At 40.0% G+C, this 11,474-nt stretch overlaps 1 protein-coding gene across 1 annotated transcript; it reads right to left on the bottom strand.

Annotated features, from left to right (window-relative positions):
• Positions 1–2,906, bottom strand: LOC110874541 (RING-H2 finger protein ATL78). The gene is made up of 2 exons (XM_022123133.2): positions 2,880–2,906; positions 1–770 (listed from the first exon to the last, which is right to left on the bottom strand). The coding sequence occupies exons 1-2, from the start codon at positions 2,904–2,906 to the stop codon at positions 78–80; spliced, it is 720 nt and encodes a 239-aa protein (XP_021978825.2). The 3' UTR covers positions 1–77.
• Between the last annotated feature and the right edge of the window lie 8,568 nt (positions 2,907–11,474).

Below are 11,474 nucleotides of genomic sequence, written 5' to 3' on the forward strand. Positions count from 1 at the left end.
AGGACTAAAATACATATATGAACTTACAGCTATTTACATTTGATTTTCCAGCTATTTAAAAGAAATAATTGCTACTACTAATTTCGTAAAAAATCTTCGTGTGGTAAAGGTGATACGCTTATGGTCAAAGTATTACTTGCACTTTGCTCTTCCGATTGTGAAGATGTTGTACTACTATAGTTCCCTCCGGTTAGAATCTTTTCGCATATACCACTTAGCGATTGCCTACAAGTTGGACACGACGAATGTGAGCTAAGCCATTTATCAATGCAACGAACATGATATCCATGATTGCATTTGGGTAGTATCCTAATTTGCTCTCCTTTCGCGAAATCACCTAGGCATATAGCACATTCGTTACTTAACCCTGGTAACTGCAACCCATGCCAATAGTTGACCACTGGGAAAGTCTGTATCGCTTTCTTCTTGATTCCGCCTGTGGCTGATCTAGCCGAGGTGGCTTGTGGACTAGCAATAGTTTCTGACCCAACTAACCTCGTACATCTTAATACACACCTTAGGATGGAGTTCAACACAAGGGAACATATTATAGCGCACACAAGCACCGATAGAACCAATACCACATTTACATCAAATTTGTGATGAGACAAAGACGGACTTGATGGTGATGAAGTTGGTGTTATTGTCATCGGCGCCGATTGTTGGACTGTGTACGTATGGAAAAGTAGTTTTCTGGAATAAGAATTCCTTAACTCATCTTGAAAAAGCATTTTAGAAAGACTTGACATTTTTAGTGTGTGAGTATTTAGCTGTTTGTTTGTAATGATTGAATAAGGATTGTTTAGATGGCTTCAAATTGATGTTTATATAGAGGAGTTATAGTTAGGACCCACATTCCTTGTTATGATTAATAGTGGATATTCATATTTGATTTGAGACACTATATGGGATTTTATCTCTTAATCTCATTTGATCCCCCACTAAGTTTTGTGCTTCTATTTGATAATGGAATTTGTAAACAAATGGGACCGACCCAGTTTCTTCAATTTAAAGATTGCCACGTTGGAGATTTTCTTCAGTGGCAACTAATTTCCTTCGCTTTTTGCCAAAAAGGCACGTCGGACACTTTTCAATTTTCATAAATGAAAATTGTTGTGCGATTTGATTCGAACTTTACCAATCAGTTATAACATATACTACTCGATCATTTAGACAATCCCAGCTAGACAATACGAGTAATATCACTTCATTTTATTGAATGAAGTGTTTTGTAACTTCCGTACATAGAATTTTTTGCATAAATAGGTGGTTTGAACCACAAAAGAGTGTTATTAGGTGGGTTTGAATTATGTTTTCATGTTTAGGTAGGTTGTGAAACCATACAGCGACCTTCATGAACTTTTCTGCACAAAATCAGAGTTTCTGCAAAAAGCTGCAAAGAATGTTGTACATCGCAGGACGATACAGCGACCTTGTGAAGGTCGCTGTTTGAAGTACCAAGCTTTGTGAAGGTCGCAGATTCATGTCACAATCTTATCTAAAGTCGCTTTTTCATGTACTAGCCTTATTCAAAGTCGCTTTTTCATGGTACAATGTTATATAAAGTCGGTGTATCAACTTACAATGTTAATCAAGGTCGCAGAATCATATTACAAAGTTAATCAAGGTCACAGAATCATACTACAATGTTAACCAAGGTCGCTTTTTCATGTTACAATGTTATTAAAGTTGCAGAATGATATTGCAATGTTGAAATGTGTTCTGAAATTTGAAATTTATATGTTTTATAACCCAACTGTGTCACATAAGAGATGCACACCAAATTCGTGTGTTGTGAACAACATACTGTGTTTGTTAAAAAAATTTAATGTTGAAATTTAAATTGTGTCTCTGTATCATGTTCTTTATTAAAAACGTTCGTTGGTTGATATTTCTGTCGATAGGAAAATTTTGTCAATGTATGATGATTCTCTTGGATCATTCGTCATGATGTTTTTCTCAGTTTTAATTTTCGTATATCAAGTGGGAAGATCTTGTGTGGATGAGAAAGATTATTCTCATCTACCATCTCCTCCCGTAAGATGTACGAAGATAATGAAATTTGCTGGTGTGGTTGCGTCAGCGTCTGCTATCGAGTCTTATGAAAGATTTAGCAGACGCTGAGGTATATGTCATCTACCACCTCCTCCCGTAAATTATTCTGCCAGTTTTGGTGTTGGAATCAGCCCCATGGAGATCCTCCAGCATCCTTAACCTTCGACCTCTCATTTCCTTCGCATAAAAAGTTGCATCAGGAAGCTCGATATAAGAAGAAATGGGACGGGATTCACTGTATTTTACTTCTAAGTGGAAGCCCGACAAACAGTCTTGCAATTAGAAATGATTTGTTAAAATAGTACGAAGTGAACATTGTACTTCTGCCCCGACAAACAGTCTTGCAATTAGAAATTATTTGTTAAAATACTACGAAATGAACATTGTATTTCTGCCTGTATGTAATTAAAATAGTACTACATTTATGTAATTTGCGAGTTTGATAGATCTTATTGTAATGTTGTAATCTTGTTGAATTACCAAATAAATAACCTTTTTATATCTGGGTTTGTATCATGCGTTGTTGTAACCCTGATTTCAATGATGGTTGAAAAAAAAAAATAGAACCAAGACTTCAAACGAATAATAAAATCCGACTAACTGATTAGTTGAAACAAATAACCATTTCAATGTATTTAAAGTTGTTTTAAGAGAACTACCATTTTTACTTTTTTGAATATTTAAAAAATATTATTATATGTATATTCATCCAGAAGATGGTGGGCTCCACCAACTATCTTGTTACTCCAACACTATAAATACTAGTTGTATTAGGTTCTCAACCCACTACACAACCCACTCATCCTTAACATTTCCTAACAAACCAAATCCAGGTTACACAACCCACTCATCCTTATCATATCTTAACATTTCACTTTGTTAGTTCATGGATTCTTTTCGGCCATACCTCGTAAGACTATATTGGGGCGGTGTGTTTTCCTTTGTTAACGGGGCTGTTCAGTTTGACCAATCCATGCAAACAACCTCTTTCCTTATGCGACATAAATCGTCGTATGACGAATTGGTGGATTCAATCTGTAATCATGTTCAACTTCAGAAAGAATCGGTGCGCCTTTCATTGTTACTAGGGTACACGTTTCAGGGCATATCTCAGACAACAAAAGTTTTCAACGATGATGGTATTGAAACAATGAACTATTTAGCCCAAGTATCGGAAACCAACTTCATTGCCGGGATCTATGTTCAGTGGGAGGCAGTCAATCCTGTCCAACACATGAGTTTCACACACCTTCTGCATGACATTACACAACGTAATGTTGTTGACACCCAAGATTCTGATGAAGATGACGAGGGATACGGGCAAACAACTCAAGAACACCACTTGATGCCTGCTGTTGATAACATAGTAGGTCCGTCCTCCCAGTTTCTGGTGGGTGACAACAATAATGACGGTTTTGATGATTCGGAAAGTTGCAGCACCGAAGAGAGTTCTGAAAGTGAAGAGGCACCACCATCCAACGATGGTACTTCTGACGACGAGGCTGCAGTCAACCAACACACTGAGTTGACCCTGGCTCAGCCGCGGCCTATCATTCCAGCGACACATGACGACCCAGACGAGGACGAGGAACTTAGGGATTACATGTGTCCGGATTATGAAGATAATCCAATGGACGTATGGAATCCAAAAGTAAAACATATACGTCTCGGCATGTATTTCAAGTCAAAACAGGAGGTGGACCTTGCTATCCGAGAATGGAACATTCGCCGTGGAAGGGAAATTTTTGTGATGGATAGCAAACCAACTTTATACAAAGTTAAATGCTACACGAGAAACAAAAATTTTAAAAACCCTTTCCCTCATGCTCCTTTGTGTGAATGGCGTGCAACGGCATCAAAACAGAAACACCAACACCTTTGGCAAATTACCAACTGGGCGCCTGCCCACACTTGTTATTCCACGGTGGTACGCAACAACAACAGGTGCCTTAGATCTAAGGATATCGCTGCACACATCCTGCCACAAATTCGTACAGACATTGCGTTGAAGGTGAAACACATCAGGACGCATATAAAGCAAGCGATGTCTGTCGATGTTACGTATACGAAGGCGTGGCGTGGACGAAGAAAGGCAATTGAGAGGATATATGGAACCTGGGAAAGCAACTTCAGGAGCTGCCAAAGTACGTGTTACGGCTTCAGTCTCGAAACCCTGGTACGGTGGTTTCATGGTTTCATCACCCGCACTCGGCTACAGGACATCCAACATTCAAATATGTTTTTTGGGCATTTGGTCCTTCTATTCGCGCGTTTCATCTTTGCCAGCCTGTCATCTCTGTGGACGGCACACACTTGAAAGGAGGGTACCGTGGTAAGTTGTTGGTTGTGGTAACCAAAAACGCCAACAACTACATAATGCCAGTGGCGTACGCGCTAGTTGACGAAGAGACGGTTCATAGTTGGTGTTGGTTTTTCCAAAATTTGAGAGAATACGTCACCAAAGACTGTAACAGTAGAATTTGTGTTCTATCAGACCGTCATGCCGGGATAATTAATGCGATGGAGAACCTTCTGGATTGGAGGGAACCAAACGCCTACCACCGTTATTGTCTTCGGCATGTCAGAAGCAATTTTAATGGTAGGTTCAAGACCAAATCTCTTAGGAAGCTGTGTTGGATGATCGGGAGCACAAGTCAACGAAGAAAGTATCTTTGGGCTGTGAGGGAAATGCAGATGTTAAATCAGGGTGCTTGGAACTACCTGAACGACATCGACAAAAGCAAATGGACTATTGTTCATGACCGCGGAAACCGTCGTTGGGGTAACCTTACGACGAACATATCTGAGTCTATGAATAATGTCTTACGGGAAGCAAGACTCCTACCAGTAAAAGCCTTAATTCATTATACGTTCACCAAGGACGTATCAGAGTATGCTCGCCACGCGCAGATGGGCCAAAGCTGCAATACCCCTCTACCCCCTCGAATTTGGTCCAGGTTTAACAAGTTGCATTCCGTAGCCATGCAACATGAAGTGTCCGTCTACGATGTCAGAGAAGGTCGTTACGCGGTGGTTTCAAGGGAAGAAACCAATGATGACGGTGGAAACGAGTACACCGTTGAATACAGACGCAGCCGGTGCTCATGCGGGAAATGGCAAATGCTTAGATTCCCTTGTTCCCATGCTATCGCAGTTTGCGCTTGGAGAGGTGAGCAACCACATGACGTTACCCACTCCATATTCCACACCACCACCTATCAGGAACAGTATAGCGGTCATTTTTTCACCCTGGGACACAAAGATGAGTGGGAAGAAGCGGACTGGACAATTCAAGGGGACCCTTCGAGGGTCACAACACATCGTGGCAGGGTTCGTTCAAGAAGAATTCAAAACGAGATGGATGTTAACTACCACGATGAACCCCAGGCACGTCGATGCAGCAGATGCGGAGAAACCGGGCACAACAGGAAGACCTGTGGCCGACGTTAAGTTAATATCTTTTTGTGGTTTTAATGTTAACCGTTAGGTGTATCCTCCTATGTTTTGTGTTTGGTATTTCTGTTTGAATTCTCAATTGGTGGTGTAATTTAACAATTAAGACATGTGTTCCAAAAAAATGAGTTTTCACGACTATTAATTTAAGAAAATTCACAAACACAAAACACAAAATAAAAACATCAAAGAACATTACGTGGTTTATTTTAATTTAGGAGAATTCACGAACACACAATACATCTACCAATACAGGAACCCCTAAGTCACTAACGACGGCATCATCTGATAACGCATTCGAGTCATGCTCTGGAATCAAAAGGATGTAACAGAGTCGCTGTCAAAGTTGTGATATTGTTCCCATGGATCATCACTAACGACGGCATCATCTGATAACGCATTAGAGTCACGATCACCGTCGTATTGGTGGTAGCACAAGCTATGGTAGATGCATCCAAACCTACATATCGGGTATGGATCTATAACCCTTGGCGATGCAGGGTTAGGGTTCTGCACAATCCAAGGACTTTGATGTTCAACATATGGTGGTGGGCGAGGATGTTGGTTGAGGGGTGAAGGTCTGGGAGGGGCATGCAGGTGTTCAGTGGTGGGGAGCACACTGTTAGGGTTTGGTTGTCGACCAATATGGTTACTATTGGTTTGGGGTGCAAGAAAGTTACGGTTGGGTTGTGGTAGAACAGAGCTAACGTTGGGTTGTGGATTAGCAGTGTCACGGTTCGGTTGTGGCTGAACAGAGTTACGGTTTGGTTGTCGTTCAACATTTGCAGGGTTTGGCTCCCCTTCATGTATATGCAAATGAAAATGAATGTGTAATTCGTTATCACCATCTGCCATCGGAATAACTAGTGGGGTGAGGTAAAGATGTGAAGACATATTTGGGTGATAGGTGGTATTTATAGACAGGAGAAGTATAGGGGTGGGTAGTTATTATAATACTAGTACAATAAATTACTGATACAATAAAGTACAATAACCTTCTTCCACTAAAGAGATAGAAAAGGACAAAAAACTTTCAAGTAAACACCACTACAACAAACATCATGATAGAAACGGAGCAACCCTATTTCCAATGGCAGTCACCTCTAGATGATAGTTCCGAGTCTGACTCTTCTCCAGAATATGGGTTGTGCCAAACACAGGACCAGACTTCTTCTTCTTCCTCATACTGGAAGGATTGGGTTTACAATGTCATTTAGGCATGCACTAGATTCGTAGCCTAGTAGGCTACCCCAAAAGCTTCTAGGTAGCTGTATTTCCCCTAAAAAGCGAGAATAACAAAAAGGGGAATCCCCGTTTAGGTAAAACTCAACAGCATCCCTTGACCAATTTTCGGAATTTTCGGTTGGAAATGCAAAATTTTTCTTTCTGGAGGGCTACGACCAGGTTTACTCGACTGAGCGGACGACCCACGGTTATTTAGCACGACCTCGGTCGGCTTTGGAAAAGACGAAGTGCTAGAACGACCGGTTGGACGTCTTAACTTGTTTAGAATCGAAAATGACTTTCTCTGGACCACATGCGAATTGTTTTGCTCATCAGCTACTTGATTGTCACCTTGGTTAGCCATAAAGGTGGTTGTGGTTTTTGTGGACTTCTCATTCACTATGGTAGGGGTATTTATAGTGGGTGGAAATTGATTTAAAAATACTTTTTCTTTTTGAGAAAAATGCTTATTAGTTTAACATTGTGAAATGTCCTTTATACCCTTAATGATAAACAAATATAAATACCTCATGATTGTGTTAGTTTATGTGTTTTTTTAGTATCAATTTACTTAGAAAAATAAAATAATAATAAAATATATTGCACAAATAACAAAATCAAAAACCACAATATATTTATTTCACAATGTATTACACAATATATTTATTTCACAAAGTATTACACTCTATGGTTCATTCGGTGATAGTGAAAACAGGTTCAAGTCGAGACTCCAGTTTAAGGGGTTTGGTTCAACATCTGCATAACGGTTCCGGTGATCTTCGTTACTTTGGTTTGGGGGCCAATACTGATAGTCTGTTTGGGTCTCCGGCATAAATGTTATCATCTGTGACGCGGGGGTAACAAACCCTGCCAGACTTGTGTTGGGGTCCATCATATGGGACGAGGGGCTAAAAAACCCCGCCTGACTTATGTTTGGGTCTACAAACTGATTGTTGTTACCCATATCATTCTGTTGGGGGTTCAATAAGTCATCGACGTCAAAACCCTCGGAGCATGCCGTAGCCAACGCTGACTGCCATGATCCACCCATATCAGTATTACTAAGGTTTACCGCAAAATTTACATCTTCGTTACCACCAGATCCTGATCCCCCCCTGTTTCGAAGTTTGGGCCCCAATTTGATGTCCCGGCCTCTTCAACGTTTCTACCACCACGAGCACGACGTCGGGGCCTGCCTACCCTCTGTGTACGAGGATATGAAACAAGGTCCACCGGCTCCTGTGACAGATGAGTCGGATATTGTGTGTATTGTGGAACATTAGACATCTTAAGGGCCCGATAGGCCGCACCATGAATAACGTCCACATCTTCAGATCGGTGAATTAGACCCATCGTCTCCGACTGCAAAAAAATAATTAATAATTAATTTTTTACTAAAAATAAAAAAGGTAACTTTCAATAATTTTAAACTTGTATATACCATCATTTGGACCCTTGCTCCTTCGTCTTGAAAACCGCTACTAGGGCCAGCTGACAACTGTGGGTTAGATACATATAACACCGTATGTTCCATGTACCACGACATGTAATCATTGGCAACTCCAACAGATGTCATGAGTTCCCCGGTCACCAAGTTTAGATGACGTGCCTGCCACTGACTAACATACAGTGCGTGACGACTTAACCAATTCTAGCCGGTTTTCCCGCTCCGGTTCATGGAATGAAGTCTGGCATGCTCATTATAATCTATGGCAATTGGGTTAGGTATGTACTGGAACATGCCAAACTGTCTCATCACTCGTTGAGGATAGTGATGCTCCACAACCGAGTAGAATAGCAGAGGGCAACAACTCCGCCAAATTCCCATACCACCCCGACATATATCGGGGAGTCTACCCACAATGTCGTCGTATGGTCTCCAATTAAACTGCAACAAAAAATAATTCAATCATTAGAAACGTGTTCAAACAAACTTAAATTTTATATGTCAACAACTAACAACCATACCGTTGCCTCGGTCATTGATTGCAGCTGAGATCTATATGTTCTCAGGCAATGTGTGGAAACATCTATACACGTTAAGCTTCCCTTCCACCTAAAAGGATAAATAAAAAAATAACATAAGTCAGGTATATATATACAAAATAATAAATTTAATTATTTCCAATTCACACTACCGAGCAGCTAACGGGGCATTGTACTGGAACCGGGCAACAGCAGGAGCAAAACAACGAAACCTCTCCCAAGCCCACACTTGTAGAAGCGCAACTGGGCCAGTAATGGCTATAGCATTAGGTGCTGTAGCATTACAAAGGTTTTTGTAAAGGAGAGCTAACACAGCACCGCCCCAACTATATCCCGAACATGCGGGCAAGTCTACCAGAAATTCTAAAAATTTGACATCAATCAGGTTGTTTGCATTATCAGGAAAGATTGTGCACCCTATCAAATAAAATATTATTTGACGTGCACGAAAAATGCAATCTTCATCTGATGCTTCATTTTCAGAAAAATTGGATGACGTTATTTGTGCTAAAACTCGGGAGGACATAACCCTTTTGCCCTTCACATGAGCTTCCTCAGGGGTAAACCCCAACACCGTTTGACACTTGTCTCGTACAGTATACATCGACATACCAGTGTCAGCCCCAGAAATAGGCAACCCATCTATCGGTAGCCCCCACAACACGTTGACATCCTGTAATGTCACGGTCGTTTCTCCAAAAGGAAGGTGAAACGTGTGAGTTTCTGGCCTCCATCTCTCAACCAACGCATTTATTAACGCGTGGTCAACATACTTGTACCCAATTTGCAGTATCCCGCTGAATCCTGCTGCATGTATTAAACCTTCTACCCTTCCACTAACCGGATTTTCTTTCATATGTTGCCAGAACGTTCGATCTGATCGTCTAATATTTAATGGCACATCATACACTGTTGGATTTTTGAACACCTCAAACGCACGGTGATTGTTGCCCAAGAACAACACCGATGCATTAATCGGACCAGGATGACATTCAAAATTCATCTTCGGCTGATAAAACTTCACTGAATATTTATCGGTAATGAAAGGATTGAAGCTTCGTTTGATATTGAAAATGTATCTCGAGTGCCTTAATTTATGTTCATATGTAAAGACTTCAATCTGTGCCTCATTTTTTGAATTCATGGTGAAAGCCAGTATTTTACTTACACTACAGTATTTTTCTTACACAATACTATTCAACTTAGCAGGTTTGATTCCATTTCGTGAGAGCCTAGGGTGTTTAGTCATTTCACCTTTACATTTAACCACTCACATTTCATGCAGGAAAAGGACAAAGAGCTCAAACAGTCACCTATTACACTAGCAAACGAAAGCTGCATGTAAATTTTGCAAAGATTGTCGTTATTTACAAAGATTGTGACACCATATTGCGATCTTCAATAAGCTTGCAATATGATTCAGAGACCTTCAATAACATTGTAACATGATTCTGCGACTTTTTATAAGATTGTCATATGAAAATGCGACCTTCAATAATATTGTTACATCAAACTGCGACCTTCAATAACATTGTTACATGATTCTGCGACTTTATATAAGATTGCTACATGAAACTGCGACCTTCAATAACATTGCAATATCATTCTGCGACCTTCACAAAGCTTGGTACTTCAGACAGCGACCTTCACAAAGCTTGGTACTTCAGACAGCGACCTTCACAAAGCTTGGTACTTCAAACAGCGACCTTCATAAGGTCGCTGTATCGTCCTGCGATGTTCAACATTCTTTGCAGTTTTTTGCAGAAACTCTGATTTTGTGCAGAAAAGTTCATGAAGGTCGCTGTATGGTTTCACAACCTACCTAAATATGAAAACATAATTCAAACCCACCTAATAACACTCTTTTGTGGTTCAAACCACCTATTTATGCAAAAAATTCTCGTACATACAAGAAGAAATATGCCTTTTATGAAAGCAACTAGCTGGATTTTCCGTGCTATACGGCGAGAACTCGGTTGCATTAACAAAAAAAAAAGAAATTCCGGAAAAAGAGTCATGATATACCTAAAAAATATCACTTAGCATTCTGTATTTACCGAAAATTTTAAATAAGAATATTGATAACAGTACTGATGTTGTTTGGCCGTTTGTTAGGTCGGTCTCCGTTTGATTCATTATGGTACCACCATTCATATAACTTGCCCAAAAAAATATTAACATATGTTAGAATTAAAATAAGAGTAAATTACAAGTTTTGTCTTTTATGTTTGTACCAAATTACAGACAGTATCCTTTGTCATCATCGCAACAAGGGGTTGTCACCCCAGCTCCGGCATCATCACACCACGATTCCACCTTTCATTGCAAGTATTGAGAGGGAAGAGCGTGCAGGACCAAAAACCCCCTTACTAGAGCCAAGTTCTGAAAATGGAATCGTAAAACACATACACTAGTACAAAAGTGAGCATTAGACAGGGTTAAAACAGTTTTTAGTCGCGGTTTTCATACCGCGACTTAAAAATGTGTTGTTTATAAGACGCGGTTTATTGAACCCCGTCTTAAAATAAAACCACCACGACTAAAAAGATGTTGATACTTTTATGATAATGTTTTTAGTCAGCCTTATGAACCACGACGTAAAATCATTTTACAATTTTAGGAAAAGGTTTTAGTCGGTGTTGGATGAACCGCGACTTATAACTAATGATGTAAAAACAAAAATTTATGCTGTCAAATTTCAAACAAAACTCTATAGTCAAAAATCTGCTGTCAAATATGTAAAAATGAAATAACAT

The sequence above is a fragment of the Helianthus annuus genome, chromosome 9 (genome assembly GCF_002127325.2).
Source record: "Helianthus annuus cultivar XRQ/B chromosome 9, HanXRQr2.0-SUNRISE, whole genome shotgun sequence".
Classification (NCBI taxonomy): Eukaryota; Viridiplantae; Streptophyta; class Magnoliopsida; order Asterales; family Asteraceae; genus Helianthus; species Helianthus annuus.